Source organism: Dermacentor albipictus, chromosome 5 (genome assembly GCF_038994185.2).
Source record: "Dermacentor albipictus isolate Rhodes 1998 colony chromosome 5, USDA_Dalb.pri_finalv2, whole genome shotgun sequence".
NCBI classification, from domain to species: Eukaryota; Metazoa; Arthropoda; class Arachnida; order Ixodida; family Ixodidae; genus Dermacentor; species Dermacentor albipictus.
The window spans coordinates 137,108,322-137,128,863 of NC_091825.1; the positions used below are offsets into that span (position 1 = coordinate 137,108,322).

The 20,542-nt window shown below is 44.0% G+C and overlaps 4 protein-coding genes across 4 annotated transcripts; 2 read left to right on the plus strand and 2 right to left on the minus strand.

Annotated features, from left to right (window-relative positions):
• Window positions 1–413: 413 nt before the first annotated feature.
• On the minus strand, window positions 414–2,684 carry LOC135909278 (mitochondrial potassium channel-like). Its single transcript, XM_065441188.2, has 3 exons — window positions 2,239–2,684; window positions 1,942–2,088; window positions 414–1,635 (listed from the first exon to the last, which is right to left on the minus strand). The coding sequence occupies exons 1-3, from the start codon at window positions 2,434–2,436 to the stop codon at window positions 889–891; spliced, it is 1,092 nt and encodes a 363-aa protein (XP_065297260.1). The 5' UTR covers window positions 2,437–2,684; the 3' UTR covers window positions 414–888.
• Window positions 2,685–2,866: 182 nt separating this feature from the next.
• Window positions 2,867–5,597, plus strand: LOC135909276 (pre-rRNA 2'-O-ribose RNA methyltransferase FTSJ3). The gene has a single exon (XM_065441185.1). It carries the CDS (start codon window positions 2,950–2,952, stop codon window positions 5,353–5,355), a length of 2,406 nt encoding a protein of 801 aa, XP_065297257.1. The 5' UTR covers window positions 2,867–2,949; the 3' UTR covers window positions 5,356–5,597.
• Window positions 5,598–11,967: 6,370 nt separating this feature from the next.
• Window positions 11,968–17,270, minus strand: Rexo5 (RNA exonuclease 5). The gene is made up of 2 exons (XM_065441189.1): window positions 15,820–17,270; window positions 11,968–13,284 (listed from the first exon to the last, which is right to left on the minus strand). The coding sequence occupies exons 1-2, from the start codon at window positions 16,959–16,961 to the stop codon at window positions 12,072–12,074; spliced, it is 2,355 nt and encodes a 784-aa protein (XP_065297261.1). The 5' UTR covers window positions 16,962–17,270; the 3' UTR covers window positions 11,968–12,071.
• A 456-nt stretch (window positions 17,271–17,726) lies between these two features.
• On the plus strand, window positions 17,727–20,542 carry LOC135909280 (tetratricopeptide repeat protein 27). Its single transcript, XM_065441191.1, has one exon. It carries the CDS (start codon window positions 17,860–17,862, stop codon window positions 20,371–20,373), a length of 2,514 nt encoding a protein of 837 aa, XP_065297263.1. The 5' UTR covers window positions 17,727–17,859; the 3' UTR covers window positions 20,374–20,542.

A 20,542-nucleotide genomic window follows, 5' to 3' on the forward strand; every position in this document is an offset into this window, starting at 1 on the left:
ATGTACAAGGAACCTCCTAATGCACAAAAAAAAAGAGTTCTCTACTGGTACAAGTGGAGATGACGTTAAGAGAAAATCTTGATGTAATAAGCAACAAACACAGACAGCAACGTGTACACATAGCCAGGAACCATATAACAAAGTTCGCAATATTTATATGGCAAAACAATAGAATGATGCATTGCTGAAAACGCATATTCCTGTGCTTATATGAATGCCAAATGTTTACATTTGCTGCAGCCAGAAACTTTATGCTTTCAGAACATAGTATTAACGATTAGCCAGAGATGATACATGTGTGTCTTGAGGTTTTAAGGTGAATAGAGCCACATAAATGCTGTAGTTTGTGACATTCAAAGTGTTTAGCTATGGTGATGGAAGCTACTGCCAGTGAAAAGTGCTTTTACAACGAGTGCACAACGGTCAGCATTTATTCAGGCAAAATGGCAAAACAAGTAGCAAGAAAGCAAAATTGTTCTCTTAAAATACGAGTTTTCATTTAATTTATTTTGTAAAGCCCGTTGTATGTATTCATAATGTATATAAAGAAAAAAAAAAGCCACTGTATGCATAGCTCTTACAGGGACATCTGGAAGCAAATGATGACAGCAGACTGAAGAGAAAGCACACCAAAGTAGTGTGGAATACCCACCTTGCTTCTGTACTGCACACAACAAGCATTGCTCCCTGCAACTCGGGAAGTACATGACACCATACTCCACAACTTACTGCTAACAGGAACTACATAGCTGACTGGAGGGATTTCATTCCTATCAAAACTACTTAAAACTTCGCTGGTCCACTGAATCCATTTGCAGAATGAATTAAGAAAATGCAGTCAACAATGCGACTTAGTTGTAATTCATTAAGGAAGGCAGTAGTCAGTCATCAAGAGCCTTTGAAAAAAGCCGCCAAAAGTGGAACAGTCACTGCAAGGGCGCCGTACACTAGCGCTACCATGGCAAGCGAGTTTATCTTCATCTTCCACTCCAACTGCCGCTGTGAGTCAGCCACAATGTCTCTGACGTCTTCGCCAATGTACACTGCTGCTCTCCTGACATCTCCTTCAGCTTCTTCCAAAGCCCTGTCGGCGGCTAGCAGTGCTTTTATTTCTTTTGTCTCCCTCTCTAATAATTGCTGTTGCTGCTTTACCAGCACTACTACTTCCCTCATCTGAAGCTCAAGGTCCGAGTCAGCCTGAACATTATTTCCGGCTTTGGTCATCATTACTGGTACCACAGCTGCACGGTCCGTCGCGGCGACTATTGGTGCAGCACCAAGGAGCTCTCGGATGTCGGACACAAACTCCACGATCTGGTCTCTGTGCCGTTTGAACTCGTCCGAGAGGCTGTAGACCAGGCGTTGTACCTCCGGTTGGCTGGACGAACGTTCCACAAGGTCTCTTAGCTGGTTTAGGCGTATCCGGTTGTTGACAGTGGCCCCGATAATGCCTATGACAGCACCGCACACGGAACCAATAATGGACCAGTACTTGGTGCGCTCCCCCTGGGCACGCTCTTTCTCGTGGCTCTCCCGAAGTGCCAAGGAGAGAGAGGCGAAGTAATCCCGCTCTGCTTTCTCCAAGTTCTTGAACTGCTCAAGCAAGGAACGTTCTTCCTTGATGACGGCGTGCTCCTGCAAGAGTCAAGTGTGACAAGTCCATAACAGTCGTCAACTATAGCGCATAGTTCACATAAAACGAGTGCACAGAACTCTTACCAACAGTATAAACAGCGTAACATTTCTCATTCAAGCAATACTGTGTAACTCTCACCTGTCTGGACAGCGTGATCTATCCTGCTGGTCACGAAGCAGTAATTCAGCCCCAGAGGGAGCTTCTAGTTTTCACTTTGAAGCTACAATGGGGTTTCATTCCTTGGAGTTCAGTACCTGCACACGTTTGTGTGTAAAGCTACCAGTAATCTATACGCGCAGGCGTACCTGAGTTATGAGGGTAAGGTAGCGATCCTCTCCCCGGTGCGTCTTGTCAAGTTCTGCGTGGATTTCCTTCAGCTGGCTCTGAAGTTGTAAAATCCGTTGCTGCTTCTCTCGCCGTTGCTCTTGGGTCGTCACGAACTTTTGTTCAGCCTGGCAAGCAAAACGTGTACCAACGTTATGGCACCCTGTACCGATGTGCAGTTAAATGTCGTAATGAAGCACGTACTTAACAAGCGACGGAAAGATCTAAGTGCTGCTATCAAGCAGCTTTATTGAAAGATTCAGCGACTCGTGCCTCACCTCCAACACCTTGGTTTGGGCTGCCTTTACTTCGGTGAGGCCGACGACATCTTCATAAACACGAAATATACTGAACACTTTCGCCGCCAAAGGGTGAGTGTGTTGGCACCTTTCGGTCAAAAGTAGCGGCGAGTTTTGCAGTGACAACAGAGGGCTGCACAACCGTTGCGAAATAGTGAGAAATTTGATCGGCGACATCGTCAAGCAGCCGAAAGTAGTAACAATAATTATGCTCCCCGCGGCAGCCCTTTTTAGAGTATGTTGGCAGCCGCTATGTGAGGGTCATCCCACGCGCTGTTTCTGCCCGCTATCAAGCCTACGTTACGTTGGTCTCGTCCGTTTAACGTAAGTAATCTAAGCACTATAATATATATAGGGTGGTAACATCGCTGTACAGCCGGCCATGAGGTTCGTTCGCTTTCCCACATAACACCAATACGTCAATTCAGCTAAGCCGCTACGTCGAACTCTGAGCAAAACATGCACGTAATGTATGTATAATTGACAATTATAATAAATATTATATAAATATGTAAAAATAAATGTAACCTAAAGAAAATGTATCTGAGCAAGAAACAACAGAACAACAATAAGTTACAAAACTAGATTGACATATCCGACACAAGTCTACAAAAAAGACACTAAACGAGACAAGAAGTTGTGTCGTCTTCGCGCACGTGGATAAGCGTCGGGTAACGTGTGAACTACAAGATGGGTAAGAAAACAAAGACAGGAAAGCAGCGCAAGGACAAGTTTTACCATTTGGCCAAAGAGACAGGCTTCCGGTCCAGAGCAGCGTTCAAGCTTATTCAACTAAACCGCAAGTTCGACTTCCTGCAGAGGTCCCGCGTGTTGATCGATCTGTGCGCAGCGCCTGGAGGATGGCTTCAAGTTGCTCAGAAGTATATGCCAGTGTCCAGCGTCATTATCGGTGTCGACCTGGTGCCAATAAGACCAATTCCGAACGTCATCGCCATCCAGGATGACATTACGACGGGTAGCTGCCGCACGAAGCTAAAGAAGGAACTGAAGACCTGGAAGGCCGACATCGTTCTCAACGACGGTGCGCCGAACGTAGGTAAGAGCTGGGACCACGACGCCTACGGCCAGAATGTCCTAACTCTGCACGCCGTCAAGCTGGCCACAGAGTTCCTCAACAAGGGAGGCTGGTTCATTACCAAGGTGTTCCGTTCCAAGGACTATCAGGCCTTGATGTGGGTGCTCAAGAAGCTCTTCAAGAAGATTTCTGCAACCAAGCCGCAGGCGTCGCGTCACGAATCTGCAGAGATATTCGTTGTGTGCCAGTCGTACATTGCACCCGACAAGATCGACCCGAGGTTCCTGGACCCGGCTCACCTTTTCAGCGATGTCGACACCGGAGAAGTAGCCAAGCTGAACCCGGCGCATCCCGAGAAGCAGAAGCCGAAAGCTGAGGGGTACCCCGAAAATGATTACACTCTATACCACACGGTGCCTGTGATGGACTTTATAAAGTGTGAAAACCACCTAGAAGTGTTGGGTCAGTGCAGTGAAGTGGTGATAGATAATGATGAGGTGCTGGCGCACCCACTCACAACACAAGAAATCAAGGAGTGTTGCAAGGACATCAAGGTTTTGGGCCGCGGAGACATAAAAAACTTGTTGACGTGGAGAAAGAAGCTGAAGGCATGGCTCGAAGAGAAGGGAAAGAAAGAAGGTGAAGAAACTGAAGAAGCAGGAATGGAAGAAGTCGAAGAAGAAACTGATGATGAGGAGCTTCAGCTGCTCAAACACGCGGAGGAAGTAACAGCTGAACAAGCCAGGGAGTTAAAGAAGAAAAAGAAGAAAGTACTCAAACAGAGGAATAAGCTTAGAGAGCGCATGAACTTGCAAATGGTCCTGAAGAATGATCAAGCTATTGTGGAAGAAGATTTGGATCTATTCAAACTGAAGGCTATCAAGAATGAAAAACAGTTGTCAAATGTAGACGAAGTTGACGTTGGAACACTTGACCCTGTGCAACCACTTGAAGATGACGAAGAGGAATTGGATCATCGGAGAAAGCTTGTTTCTTACAAGAAGAATGTCATGAATGAAGATTGGTATGCTGAGGAGGGGGAAGAAAATGGTGAAGATGATGATTCTGATGATGACGAGCATGAGGAATTGGTGTTTGAGAGTGATGCTGAAGAAGATGCAAATCACGATGAAGAAGAAGATAACGTACCCGAGGATGATGAGAATCCCTTGCTTGTTGATGTGGCTTATGGTAGCCTTAAAAACAAGCGCAAGGAAATGGGAAAATTGTGGTTTGAAAAAGAAGCATTTGCAGACATTGATGACGAGAAGGAACTGCTAGAGTTGGAGATGATGTCTGAAGGAAAGGAAAAAAGTACAGCAACACCTTCAAAGGCATCAGCGGGCAAGCAAAAAGTCAGTAAATTGGAAAAAAAATCCCAAAAAGTCACATTTGCAGATGCTGTAGAGGTAGACGCAACAGACAAAAGTGGGACCACTTCAACTGGTGGCTCAAAGAAGAAGAAAAGCACAATAAAAACTAGCAGTGAGCCACCAAAAAAGAAACAAAAAAGAGTAAAGCTGGATCCAGAGGGTTTGGCTATCGGCACAATGATGATTAGGTCCCAGAAAGCAAAACGTGACATCATAGATGCCGGGTTTAACAGGTATGCTTTCAACGATGACAATCTGCCAAAGTGGTTTGTGGAGGAAGAACAGAAGCATAGCAAAAAGATGATGCCAGAGACTGCTGAGATGGTTGCAGAGTACAAAGCACAATTGAAAGCTGTCAATGCACGACCCATCAAAAAAGTTGCAGAGGCTAAAGCTCGCAAGAAATTGCGTGCTGCCCGAAAGCTTGAGAAGGCTCGCAAGAGAGCTGAAACTATCACAGAGAAGCTAGACATGACAGATGCAGAAAAAGCACAGCAGATACGGCAGATTTACAAGAAGGTCCTTGGCAAGAAAGAGAATGACAAAGTGACGTACTTGGTAGCCAAGAAAGCAACAGGGCGCAAAGTGAGGCGGCCACCTGGAGTTAAGGGCCGGTTTAAAGTTGTTGATCCACGCATGAAAAAGGACTTGAGAAAGAAAAAGGCAGAGATGAAGAAAAAGCGGTAGTCATTGAGCTACTGCGCTGTAGGAAGCTGTCAAGTGGTGTTCTGTACAGGCAATGGGAATTGCTGATGTGTACTGAAGTGTGCGTATAGCCTGAGCATTGTTACCATCAAGTCCGACTAGAACCTTGCCACTTAAACTGTGGTGTGTTCTTCTGATGTCCTAACTGTGGCTGTTCGTTATGGTATTACCATTGTACTATAAAGCAGAAATGTATAAAAATAAATTTGCTATTTGTGCCTAAATATTGTAGAAAAGCTTTACTCATCCTTGGAGCTACCATTATAATAGTTTGGCGAAGTGTATTCTTCAGATATAACTTTCATGTCTACACAAATATTAGAAAACTCACAGTAAATAAGCTGCAGCACAGACACCATACCATGCATTTCAAAACTTGTGATGCAGCATTCAGTTAAAGAAACACAAGTAAGGTATTTAAGCTAATGTAAATAATGTTCATCACTGTCGGCTTAATTTGTCCAGCAATTCTTGCGGCTATCCAAGAACACATCAGGCACCATATCGCTTTGCATGTATACAAAGCCACTAGCAACCCTAGTAAATATGGCTTATTTTCCTGGCTGAGAGTTTATGCAGACTGTGCAGATGCTAGAAAGCAAGTATGAGACCACTTTTGTGTGGTCTCGCTCTAAATGGGCCCTATAGAGTACATAGCATTTGACATGTTCAAACTCTGCAATGGACTTCACATGAGGCATCAACAAAAATTGATATGCTTTCTGTTTTAGTATGGTGACCTTGTCTAATATTTAGTGCTGTGTCAGTAATCATTATTTGAAACTTCAAATACAAATTCAATAGTCTTTGCTAACTTTTATTCGGTTTGAGAATTTGCTCTCCGAATATTTGTTCCTTTCGAATACTATAAACGACAATGACAATTCTTGCAGTCTATGAGGAGAAAGACTGGTGCAAACGGATACTTGTCGCAATGATTCTGATGCCGGATGACCATGGTTGCTGGGAAGGTGATCCCTTCCCTGACAAAATACATAGACGAGGTCACTTAAGCACATTTATCAGCTGTTGAATAAGCACGTCTCGCCTTGGGCTACCTACAATTGTATTGCCTCCATTTAGGCAGAGCGATTTATTATTTGTCCAATTTAGCCACATTTAGTTTACTTCAAAATGATGTAGGGTGCTGTAGTAATGCTCTTACCTCCTTCAATGAGCACTAAACTCTACTACATGCATCTGGAATAGGTGCCGTTCCTTTTTTTTTATTGTTGTCGTCATTGTGCACCATATATGATCATACCTAAATCCTTTGTTTCTTGTTTGCAAGCTTCTCAGTTGAATTGACATGCAGTTAATGGTATTAGTGTATCAAATGATGTAAACAGACCTTTTGCTGCCAAACAGACTCTACACAACTTTATTTCACAGTATATTTTTTTTTGAAATTTGGAATATTCAAATGTCATTTCTTCCATATATTTGTCTTAAAAATTAGGCTGTTTGAACACCCCTGCTATTACTTGGGCAAAATATGCCTCTGCTGACCTGTAGCACAGAGTGACTTGAAAGTAATTAAATGCTACAGAGCGTAGCCTACATTATGGTTTGAAATGTTAGTTGCATTAATATCTACTATCTCCCTGCCTTTCCTTTTCATCTCTCTCTATCCCTTTAGTAAGACTAGTGACACAGCATGAATGACATTGTGCAGAGCACATTTGCAGGAAGTGTTCAGAATCTTAGGTTGGGAAGAATTAGGTGGTAGAAATCAACTAAATATTCATCTGTGGTTTACAGATGACACTGTCTTGGTCATTAAGTAGGAAGCCTGCACCTGATTAGGCAAATATAACATAGGCTTGAATGATGCAATGACTTGCAACAAATTATTTATGTCCTTAACCAACATTGTCTAAGAGTGGGTTTGAAGATTGGTGTGCAGAAAACTAAAGTGGTGCCTGGCAAGGGAGCAATAAGTTGTGATAGATAATTTCTAGAATCTGTACATGAGCACATATATGTAGGCCAGTTAGTCACACGAAACCCGGATTCTGAGAAGGAAATCTACAGGGGAATAAAGATGTGTTGGAGGCATAACCAAGACATGTCCAGCAGCCAACTGCTATCCTAGTACAATCATTGCATTCTACTGGTACTAACATAAGTGGCAGAAATGTGGAGGTTAACAAAGATGCTTAAGAAGAAGCGAAGGCTGCTTAAAAAGTGATGGAATAAAAAATTCTAGATGCAGCATTAAGAGACAGGAAGACAGTGGTTTGGATTAGAGAAAAAACAGGACTAGCTGATATTCTAGTTCAGATTAAGAGGAAGAAACGGGGTTCAGCACGCCTTGCAATGTGCTGAACAGATAACTGTTGTGTAATGAAGCAGATGCACCCCTGTGTATGTGCCGATCGAAGAGGAAGATGAAGGACCATGCCATGATCGCGAGTGAGCCTCGTTCTATAAAAAGCCCTTGCAGTGCCTTCCTATACCTAGCGTTCCAGCAACATTGTCAATGACAATAAACCTCGTCGCATCATCGCAGCAACCTCCACCAGATGTGATGAAGTTTATTGTCATTGACAACATTGCTGGAACGCTAGGTATAGGGAGGCACTGCAAGAGCTGTCTGTAGCACAGTTCCTCGCACGGTTCTTCGTCTTCCTCTTAAGTCGGCACAGATGCAGGGGCATGTCTGCTTCACTACAATTGGTCTAATAGAGCTCCAGAACGGGTGCCAAGCAAAGGGAAGCATAGTCGAGGACGTCGAAGAACTAGATGGTGCAATGAAATTAGGAAATTTCCAGGCATCAGGTGGACTCTGCCAACACAAGACAGAAGTTGGAGGTGGCTGGGATAGGCCTGTATCCTGCAGTGGACATAAAGTGGGCTGCTGCTGATGATGGCATAGCCTTGATGCAAAACAGACGCAATGGGATGGGTGCCATATGTATTCAAATGTCGGTGTGTGTCTTCATTGTCCATGTCTGTTTTGAACCGTTGATTTTCTGAGGCTTGTTGGTAATCTGAAGAAAACTAAATGATGGTCAGCAATCAGGCAAAGAGCAGAGATAGCAGTTGGCAAATATAAACTGGAAGTACCAAGTGAGCAAAATTATCTTGGACAAATAGTTGTGGTAGGCCTGCAGACACTACAGATCCTTTGATATGCTTTTTATGAGCTTTGAACAATATGAGAGCCAGGAAAATGTAGGAACAGGAAACTGCCACAATGAAGGAAGAGTTGTTTGAAAAATTTAAAAATGCCTTATCAAAGCTGGCTTTTAAGTCTGAGGATATTGAAGTGATGTTGCTTGAGATATAAATCCTTATTGTGACAGACGGTCACGTGCTTCTCATTTTTCCTTGCATTGGGTGCTCAAAGTGCCATTTAGTCACAGGTTAAGAATGCAGCACTAAGTGTACAGTTAGTCACCTGGGCTTGGGGATTGACAAAAATCGACCAGGGAACATGCCCCCAAGTGCTCAGCTCCTGTGGCAGTGCCAGAAGTTCAACGCTTGCTTTGGCTGTGCCCTGGAATGTGGGCAATCAGACTTTAGAGCTTAAGAAAGGCTGGCCTGATGCAAGGTGGACAATTCAGTTACAGTTGCTGCACAGTTAAGTTACATAAGATTTTATTTTATTCAATTCTGCCTTCCAACAGATCGTCCCAAAAATAAAAATCAATACTTTGGATTCTCCCTTTCCTTTGTCCTTGGCATATATGTCGAGCCTTTTTCAAGCCTGCATTTTGCCTTGCTCGGGTGCTGTAGTGTCTTATTAGAACTTTTTACGCTGCTAGGAGAGCTTTTTGTTCTACGCACTGTGAGTGATGCCATGTCTTTACACAGAGAAGTCAGCCAGGCTATTTGGCATTTGTGCATTCTTCTTGGCTGTTGTATGCCTCAGCACAATTAAAAGACTACTGACATGACATTTCCAACTTCCTGTGATATATAGGGGCCCAAACCCTCTAAGCCTGATTAAAATACTGTCAAGTGTCAGAGTGCCCTGAACAATTTACGATACCACTTATTTCTAGGAACCAGTTTCGGTACCACGGAGGTAGGCAGATCAAGACATCATGATACACTGGCATGTTTCATTCTGCAATCGCTGCGGCTGTCACTCGTGAGCACAGCTGGAATAAATGGATTCAGTGCTCTTGTTAGCTTTTTGATAAGCAACATCATAATTCCTAGCCTTACTGCTAGATGATGGCAGAAAGTTTTGCTCTAGGTTATAACGTGACAATGTCAGTGGTGCCAAGTACAATACTTAGTCTCTTCCTCTAGGTTCCGGTTCCATATGCAAGAGAACTATTTACTGAAATGTGTAGGGATGAAATGGAGCTGCGTAACTTATTTTTGGCAAAAGCTTTTCTTGCACTTTTAATGGCACATTAAAAAAAATTTAGCTGTTAAGTAAATTTAACTTCTACAATACCAAAAGAGCCACCCTCACCAAAAGAAAAGGCTTGATAAGTCAGACAAGACAAAAGATAAAATACAGCTCTGGCAACGACACCTTCAATACAGGAGCTCGCCATGTCATGGATGGCATCTGCTCAGGCTTCATTAATCTTTTATTGGTAAAGAAGGGCTATACTGCATCCTAAAAGAGCCAACTACTGAACTTCGCAAGTTTCAAGAGCCTTTACTGAGACACAATAGCAAAAATATGAAAAACAAAAGCAAAAAGAAACAATAGAACTTTTGAAATTTATGACCATTGTGCTTCAGTCAAAAAGAAAAAATGGCTTAAACCAGTTGGAAATTTCCATTTGGAACTAATTGGATATTTAAAAAAAAATGATGGTGTTTTACGTGCCAAAACCACTTTCTGATTTTGAGGCACGTCGTAGTGGAGGACTCCGGAAGTTTCGACCACCTGGGGTTCTTTAACGTGCACCTAAATCTAAGTACACGGGTGTTTTCGCATTTCACCCCCATCGAAATGCGGCCACCGTGGCCGGGATTCGATACCGCGACCTCGTGTTCAGCAGCCCAACACCATAGCCACTGAGCAACCATGGCGGGTGAATTGGATATTTCCAATTGTGTTTTGGGACACCCAGTGGAAAAATCCAACGTGTCCAATTGGACCAATTGCTTTTTTGAACACAAGTGAACCCACTTGGTCTCTGAATGAGACTTTGGACCAACATGAAAACTGAAGGAAAAAAAAAAAAGCCTAGATAGGCCCTAACCTTGATGTGACAGATATACTTTCGAGAAGCATACTCATACATGAACACACTACGGCAATTCTCTTCATTGACATACCCAACACTCACCACTTCGATGTATGAGAGATGCACGTCAGGTGCTGTATATGTGAGCAAAATTTGGTTGACCAAGCAGTGCCAGTGGTTCATGAGAAATTGGTAAAATTTCAAGATAAATATTTAACTTGACAGAAAGCTGAATGCTTTTCGCCATTGATCACACCAAAATACAAGGATCTTTTACTTTAAAGCTAACATTATAATTGGGCTAGTGTTGTTATCAACTACTCCGAGGTTTTGCGAGATTACTCATCAACTTTCGATTGGGTCCATTTGTGACCAATTGGCATACCAAGCTTCAGCACTGTCCAACTGGAAACAACTGGACTTCTCATGATGCCCAATTGGAACGTGGGCCTCCAATGGTGTCCAATTGGAACCAGTCGGTTCCCACTGAAAAATCCAACTGAACTCAATGTCTTTTTTTAACTGGGCTGGCATACCAGCGATGAGGTGTCTATGCAAAATTATTTTTAAAATGGAACTTTAAATATTTTTTCTTTTTTAATAATTAACCTATTACCGCAAAATTAATTAAGCTAGAGCATTAAAAGAAAGTTTTATCAGTATCAACTGATTTACAGCTTCTCTTAAGTGTCTATTGACACATACACACATTTGGGCTTCTTACAGTGAAGCTGTCTATGGCTAGGATCTGGAAAAAAAAAAGACCGAGATGTTGGCAAAAAGAAATCATCATGTGGGCCGATCCTTGTGATAGTGAAAAAGGGGTGCAAGCTCTATCGCACATACCCCTGTGTGCTCTGGGACCAGTAACGCGCCCTTGAACTACCCTTGTCACAGCTGGGATACAAAGAGGTCCCAGGCACAAGGGTAAGAACAGATGTTTTTGAAAAAATGTGTTGTACAACCTTTTTAGAAAGGACTGTAAAAAAATTATCTGCGCCAACCACACAAACACACTAGTGCCACTGCTCACGTCTTCGTTGTCTTCTTCTACAGCTGGCTCCGTTGTTAAAAAAACTATCATCATCAGCAATGGCTGGAGCGTTGTCATTTTGCACAGCTGGCTTTGTTGCCGCCCGTTATTCCAGTATAGAATTTCACTTCTCATCTGTCGTTCTAATGGGAAGGCTGTGTTTACGGTGGTATGAGCGATTGCTTAAGGGGGTATGAGCCATTCATTGTCTTACGTGACGGACACATTTAGCAACAGAGGTGATACGTAAATGTGTGTGCCAATCTATATCGTCACGATGACCACAGATTACGACAATAAATATGTTCATGCCTTTGTTGAATATTCTGGGTCACCTTTATGTCTTGCGCTAATCAGCTTCACTGGTCACCCACCTTCACAGAGTTGAATGACACTGAATTTTTTTTAACCATTTTGAACACGTTTAATATCCTCAGAATCAATAAGAGCAATTGAAGCAAAATTGCTTAATATCACCTATGCATCATTCCTTAGGAGGTCCATCAATCCTCGACACTACAGTCTTCTTTTAGAGGTCTCTTTTCAGCTTCCTTGACCTTCACAAAACACAGTCCGTGTTGAGTCACTTGAGTGTCCACGTCCACTGAGCCTTCTAAGAACACAACAAACAGACATGCCTTCCTGCAACTGCGATAGATCTTTCTTAAAAGTTTGTCCACTTCTGCGGCCTTTTCCCTGGTAACTTGTCCATTGCTGTCCTGTGCTTGAAGCCCAGCCATGACGATCTGGTTTGTTTCCATAAGAGACCTCACGCTTCGTGCGACTTCTTTGTTGCTGTCCACTTCAGTGTGAGGAGTGGTTTTGAGCACAAACTTGGGGTAGTTGCCAAGGACTTCCTTCTTGCCAACAAGATGCACTAACCTCCTGTTCTCCCTTTTATTAAGGTAGTAAAACAGGTTGCTCACAGCGCCCCGGAAATCGGTTTGGAGCTGTTTCCGACATTTAGCCCACACCGTTAATTCTTTTTGCTTGCTCGGCGATTCTTGCGGCTTGGTGGGAGTTTTGGCTACTGTGGTGGACTCCAACTCTGCCTCATCATAGACATAAACTCCGATAGGCTCATATTCTTCCTTTTCCTTGCCGGCACCTCCAAATCCCATTTGATCCTCATCATAGACAAAGACATTGAACTGTTTTTTACAATTGTATATTTCAAATGCCCTGTCCATGATTTTCTTTTGCATTTCTTTAAGAACGGCATCCCCATAAAAGAGGCCCTGTTTGAGCCTATGCTTGACAAGGCGAAGACTTGCGATGGCGTCCTCTGCGGAACAGTGGCCGTCGCTGCCCGTTTGAATTTCCTCGCCAAGAAAAGTGCTTGTCAGTGTCTTGAGCTTCGTCTTGATTCGCCGGTTTCCCGTTACGTTGTAGATGACACTGGAGTCAATCACATATGGATGTATCAAATGTAGCGCGTGCAAGTCACAGTTCAGCGATTGTCCCACGAGGATGGCATCGCTGGGCAAAAGGTCGGATATTGCTTTCTGGACATCTTCAATGCGTGTCCACACTGGATCCAGCATTTCTTTTGTTATGCCACTGAACTGTGTGAGGTAGTTAATTATGCGGTTGCGAGGTTTGACCAGTTCGTCAAGCAGCACATTTTCCTCTTCGTCCACCATGGTGACACGGGTGAGCTCGTTGACCCTGGCTGTTGTCAAGCACATCTCACAATCTAATCCGAACAAGCGGGAGCTGCAAAGAGAAAGGTGGGAAACGGCAGATGTAGATCATAGACATGCTAGAGCAGCGAGTTCAGTGGTTATCTTGTGATAAAGGCAAACTTTGGAGCGGGTGAACCTTTTCAGCAGCTCAGGGGCCCCAGAAATCTATTTTGTGTGTGTGTGTGCAGCAACCAGGATTCATTTTGCCCTGCATACTTTAACTTGTTATTGCAAAACCCAGGCTTGCATAGTTAGAGTGGGGCCAACCTTCAAGGCTGGAGAGAGGGAGCACTCACCCTACTGCACCCCCCCCTCATCTCCAGTTTCAGAGACCTTGCTGTAAAACATTCCTTTTCTTTTTTAAAGTCCTTTATCCTCATCAGGCTTGTAACCACACCTCTTGAATTTATTGCCAGCGAGATATACTGTTCAGTGCAATTACATATGCAATTATATTGTATGTACACGTCAATATACTCATTATATGTTTATACTATCGTATGTCAGCAATGTGCCTGATTCACATGTGAAAGTAAGCAAAAGAAATTTTTTGAAATGGCCACCATTGTTTCTGCAAAACCGTTCCCGAAAATAATTCCTTGGTACAGCCCTGCTCACAATCCACACACTACCAAAATTCTGCACACATTCATTGAAAGGTTTATGCTGATTTGTCACCGGGCCAGCCAAAGGAAGTAAAGAACAAATACAGAACTCAGCCTTTTCGGTCATAGTTGCCAGTCAATCTGCCAAGGACTTACTACCAGCATATTTTGAGGAAGCGGTGGCACAATGAAATTTAGATCACCCATTTGTAGCTATATCATAAGAAGCCAACAAACACTGACATCAAGGACAACAAAGGGGAAATTACTTGTGCTTAATAAATGAAATAAAGAAATGATAAATTAATGGAAATGAAAGTTCCCCACCTGCGGCAAGTTGTTTTTCCATCCACTTTCATTTCCATGAATTTAGCATTTATTTCATTTATTAGGCACAAGTAATTTCCCCTATGTTGTCCTTGGTGTCAGTGTTTGTTGGCTTCTTATGATATTACTAATAAGAATCGAGCCCCTCAGTTAATTCCCTTTCTTCTCGTTCAATACATAATGAGGGTCTCGCATCCGGCAATATTGATGCTTTCAGGTAGCATGTGTGGGTTTATTGACCAGTTGGTTGCCTTCACTCAAAAAGATCATGTTCTCGTGACGCCTGTGGCAGAAACGATGTGCCACATCCGCCACCAAGGTCCCTGAGTGGTGGCGCTGGCTAACACTCCGAGGGTTCTACTACAAAACATATTACCCAAAAAAAGTGGGTGGGAAAATGGCACCAAGGTAGCTCAAATGGTAGAGCATCGCACACGAAATCCGAAGGTTGTGGGATCGTTTCCAACCTGCAGCAAGTTGTTCTTTCATCCACATTCATTTCTATTATTTATTGTTTCCCTATTTCATTTATTCAGCACAAGTAATTTCCCCCATGTTGTTCTTGGTGTCAGTGTTTGTTGGCTTCTTATGATAACAAATACAAACCGGGCCCCTCAGTTAACACCCTTTCTTCTCATCCATTTGTAGCTAGCAGCATGGGTAAATGCTTTTGGTATAAAGGCTTCGGAGCTTAACATCACTGCTCACTTTCATGAAACTATGGCTGGCTTTTGTTTTCATGAGGCCAAAAATGTAGTATTGTTAGTTTTCCCAATTTGTTCTAATTTCTAATTATGTTCAGCCTCCTGTATGTGCCGTCCTTTAAACATCTATGTCACAGCCAATTCAGTATTGCCCGATTTATTGCACTTTCATTTAAAATAATCTGATATCTCCACAGTCTTCTTGCTGCGGTGTCTCAGTTTGACAAACATGACTACACATTTCTTACATGCAGGGAACATGGTGCCTTTCAATAACGTTAGACAAGACTGCATTCTGGTCACGCTTCCTTGCAGACCTTAGGTGTTTCATTGTTGATGCTCCTAGGGAGAAAGGGCTACACTTCCCGAAAGGCAGAAGTGTGCAATTCTGCTGATTTGATCGGAACCATCTGCAGTACACATGTAAGTCCTTATTGATGGGGAGTTCAGCACTTCCCAAGGCAAGCATGCACGGTGCATCACCTATTGCATAGTTGCTGCCATGCATACACAGTCACATAGTCTATCACGGGTTATTTCCTTTACCGCTTCTACATAAAGAACAGCATAGTCAATAATACACTTTAAATTCTTTTCGATTGATGTCTTAAACTGTGTGAATATCAGTTACCTTACACTGCTGGCTGGCAACAGCTGAGAAGTGAACGCTTTTGTAGTTTAGTAAGAATGCCTTCATTCGATGGGTACTTGAAATTACAAAAGTGCAAGAAAATGTTCCTATAACTACACAAAAATTCTGGTGCTAGACACACACACGCAAAGAAAAACATCAGAGCCCCACACATGTGTGAGAACCTAATACAGCAACAACAATACGGCAGCAATGTAGTTCCACACTGGCATTCTGCATGGCTGCAGCAGCAGTGCACAGCTTAACAGAACTGCAGCCCATCAACTCGCCATACTTACTTATGATTTACTGGTGTGTAGCTTGACTTTGTGTAGACATAGTCTCGTGTGTTGTTTGCTCTGATCAGTGGATAGCCTTCAGTCAGCATCTGAACTGGGCTCAACAGAAAAAATGTACGGGGCACCTCAAAAGTGGCAATGTCTTCATCTTCAGTTGGCACTTCTTTTGCCGGAAGCCTTTCTGGCAGCTTACTGTCAAGCGGCTGTGTCTTACTACTTTTCATTGCCACCGTCTGGTTCAGTACTGGCGGATCAGCAGCCGTCACATCGTTGGTCTTTGGAACGCTTGGTTTGTCGGACGGCTCCGGTTCTTCGTTTTTCCCACTGGTTTCTTTATCGTCAGGCTTCTCGATGGGCACAAACGCTCCGTAACACCTGTAGACCGCACCAGCAGACTCGGCGGCCTCCAGTGAGCCAAAGAAGCACCGCAGTTTCATGCCGCTGGTGAGACTGATTGGCACTTGCGTAAGTTCAGATTCGGTTGTGGCGCCGTAACGCGCAGAGGGAACGACACGGACTCCGCCGTCGGGAAATATGTTCCTGAGCTTCGGGAACTGTTCGGCACTCGCACTAAGGTCCTTCGCCGAGAGTCCGCTCACAGTGATTACGACAATGTGGCTGGTTTTTTCGTTTCGTAGGTACCGGCACCAACGCGTCAAGATTGGGGTCTTCTGGCCCATTAAGGCTACAAGGAGCAGGGCCTGGATATCTTGAAGGTAAAGAACGGCCTTGTCCTCCACGACGTCCTCGGAGTCGTCGTTGTCGGCACTGGCATCGGTTTCTGGCCACGCCCAGGCAGCTTCGGTGCCATCATCGGTCAGAAAAAACTTGGGCATTTGTTTCCACGCACTAGGAAAGGGACGCTTCCGGGCTCGAAGCTGCACCAATTCCTCGCCGATTGTCTTGGCCGCGTCTGAAATGTCCGCTGTCTTTCTCTCTGAAACAGACGTTTTTTCGTGCGCCCAAGTTTTGTCCGAGTTTTGACGCTTCTTAGTTGCAGTGGCCGATTCTGGGCTGACCGATGACTTGTCCTCGCACAACTGCAAGAAGGCTTCAATCTTCCTCTTCTTGGATTCCATGCGCTTCATCTTCTTAGAACTCAAACCGATTCGCTTCTCGGCTTTTCTGTTGACAGTTGCCATCACGCTAGCGCGTCAGATTTACGCAGTACCACAGCAGGTGGCCAGGAACACGTGGAGTGAAGCTTACCAATCGGGCAATGCGACTGATCAAACGCGCTTACGATTCGCAAGTCCATTCCATCTTGCCGGGGAAATTGTGTACTCGCGAATAAGCGCGAGGGTACAGTCTGCCGGAACACAGAGAGGTGTTGTTCTGGCGCAACTTACGCTTCAGGATTTGTTTACATGCATAGACATACATGATAATTCACTGCAGCTCTCAACGCACATGCGCTTCCTACCATGCGGCCGCTGTAATGTTTTTTTTTTTTTCACTGCACGACTGCAACATTGTGCGCAGACGCCGCTCAAAAAGCCCCAAGTACAGTGAGATGAACAATACAAATAATAAAATTTGATTTTGCCGCAAGAATTGAGCAAGAAAAAAGCAATGGTATTTGTAATTTATTTAATTTTGTTAAGAAAAAACACAGAAAAATGTAACTTTTAAAATGTGGCGTTGATAAGAGCTTTCGGTGGTCTGTAAACAAAAGCATGGCCTCCGGGATTAATACGTTCTTACCGTGAGTTGTTGCTGGAAATCACGGAGGAAGTTTTCTTCCTCCGTGCTGGGAATGCAATCAGGATCTCACGTATTTACATTGTGAAAATATACGTGATTTTTTATAATTTTATAAATAGGAGAGCTGTGTTTTAATTTATTGGGATAAACAAACGCAGCCATCTTTAGCCAATCTTTCGACCGACTTCCCGTCACACGCGTCATGCGAGTCCATGTTACAGTGTAGAGCACTGTATCCATGTGCTCAAGCACATCACGTTGCCTGCACATTTCAAAATCTTTAACGTTCTAGTGTACAATTTGCGTTATTGATACTTTGATGGTGTTTACTACGTCATGAGTAAGTGTGCTGATATGGAAATTCTCGAAGAGATCGAGCGGACTGTCATTCTTGGACGAGAATTTTGCAATGTGCTTGAAGGCGCATGTGGTCTTTCTGATCAAGATGAGTTCGATTTCTTGCGATTCCTCGTAGACTGCATTGTCCGAGGCGACTACGTGAGTGTGTTCACAGACGATCGGACGAAGATATTACTGCGCGTGTCATCTTACTCTAGTTGTTTACGTGAAATAATTGAGAAATGCAAGAACTATGTGGACGGCGGTCGCTACATTCGGCAATTGTCTGTGCTCCTTGTCGGTGTGGCTGCTTTGAAGCTGTTTGTCCAGTGCAACTGGACGGGACCAGCTGTAGAAGTTGTTAATGACATTTTCCCCAACTCGGAATCCGACGAGTGCCAGCGCGCGTGTCTGAAAGTTCTCGAAGTATGCGGAGAGCCGCCATACCACCTGATAGAGCAAGTCCCTTTTCTCATCATCGCCGAGGCCTTGCTTGTGCGCTGTAATGAAATGCTTCACAGCTGTTGGTCCGCTGACTGGTGGGCTTGGAGGTGCGCGTACATGCATCAGTTAGTTATGCTGGATCGATCACAAGAACTGTACAGCGAGATTTGCGACCGAATCGCCAAGGTTGAAAAGAATCTACCTAACCCCGATGAAGGTGACGAGCAGAGAAAGCTAAGAATGATGTTTTGCATCGAAGCAGCGCTGTCCTATGTGCATTACTTCGAAGTGAAAAATAGCCGTTCGTACTTGGACGTGGCGAAAAGTGTTTCAAATATCGAGTTTCAGCTGACCGGAGCGCTTGGCAAAAGGACTTACCATCAGGAAAATGAGCTCCCGCAATTGCTGCTCGAAGTGCGGCACAAAGAAGACGGTGACGTCGGTACTGCGTCGTTGGAACGGGCGAATCATTTGCCGAAAAATGCACCGCTTAAAGACGACACCGTCATGAATGAGATAAAGTTTAGTGCCAGTACAGCTGCAGATGTTAGCCTGACGCAAGAGGAAGGCTGTTTGCTTCTAGCCGTGTGCATCCTGAGCAAGAGCATCAGTGCACCAGATGCTCTTAGAGATGAAAAAGTCATGGCATACATTGAGCGAGTGCTCTCAGTGCCTTGCTCTTGGTCGGTCCAGTTCAGTGCACTCTTTCAGCGATGCACACTGGAAAGGAAAAATAGCCGCCGAGTTGAGCGATCTATGACTCAACTGCAGTGCCTTGTCGACGCTGTTAAATCCCCTGAACCTAGTGCTGGTGCCAGGCAAGAGCACTTCTTCTCTCTAGCTATACCATCCATCTGGGAAGTTGAAAAGGAGCTGGGCAACCTCTTCTTTGCACTGGGTGCCACAAAGAGCGCACTCGACATTTTCATCAAATACGAGCTTTGGGAGGATGTTATAAACTGTTACACCAAGATAGGGCGCCGTGACAGAGCAGAAAATGTTGTCAGGAAGCTGCTCGAAGAAGAAGAAACTGCACACCTGTACTGTTTGCTGGGCGACGCTACGCAGGACCCTGAGCACTACACGAAGGCCTGGGAGATATCAGGCCATACCAGTGCAAGAGCTCAGCGTTCGCTTGGCTTGTTCTATTATAACAAGAAGGAGTTTCAAGAGGCCATTCCGTATCTTGAAAAGTCGTTGGAACTTAATGGAATACAGATGAACGTTTGGTTTGCCCTTGGTTACTCCGCCATGCAGGTTGAGAACTATGCTCTGTCTGTGAAGGCATATAAGCGTGTTGTGAATTTGGACCCTGAGAGCTTCGAAGCATGGAACAACATGGCCAGTGCATATATCCACATGGGAGACAAGCAGAAAGCCTGGAAAGTTCTACAGGAGGCACTTAAGTGCAGTTACGACAATTGGAGAGTGTGGGAAAACTACCTGCTAGTGTGCATGGACGTTGGAGCTTTCGAGGAGTGCATCACTTCTTGGCACAGACTGATCGACATTAAGGGAAAGCACTCTGATGGCAAAGTGGCTAGACTCTTGGTTAAGGTTGTAGCTGAAGGAATTCCTGACATCTATGGCAAGCCGGGAACTCACCTGAAGTCCAAGCTGCTTGAGCTGTTTGGCAGAGTGACGTCTGGTGTCACTAACGATGCTGACATTTGGTACTCATACGGGTCTCTCTATCAGCTTTCAAATGAAGATTCAGGTACAACTGTGGAAGACACAGAACGAATGCTACAATTCTTTCAGAAATCATTTCGCTGTCATAATCAAAAGTCAAATTGGGAGAAAGAAGTGGCAGCTTGCAGAGAGCATCTAATACGTTCGAAGGACCTTTTGGATATTTACATTTCTGCAACAAAACGTTTAAGTGACAAAGCTCGCAAACACCAGCTCTTATCATCTGCTAGAATCACAGTGAAAGGTACGCTGTCAATTGTTGAGAACTACAAAGTAAACTATACATCAGAAATTCTTGATGAACTGACACCTGCAATTAATAGTGTTGCGGTGAAATTAGAAGAAATTGCTTCACTTATCAATTCCCTTGGTTAAGCCATCACAGGACCCATCTTGTTGCTGGTTGTATATTTGTGTTGCTCCGTTTCGTACAACATATTTGGGGTTTATTACATTAACATGCATTCTTGTATATTCTCTGGCAGTTTTTACCATTGTGAAAATGCACATATTGAACAATACAATATCCTATTTCTTACTATTA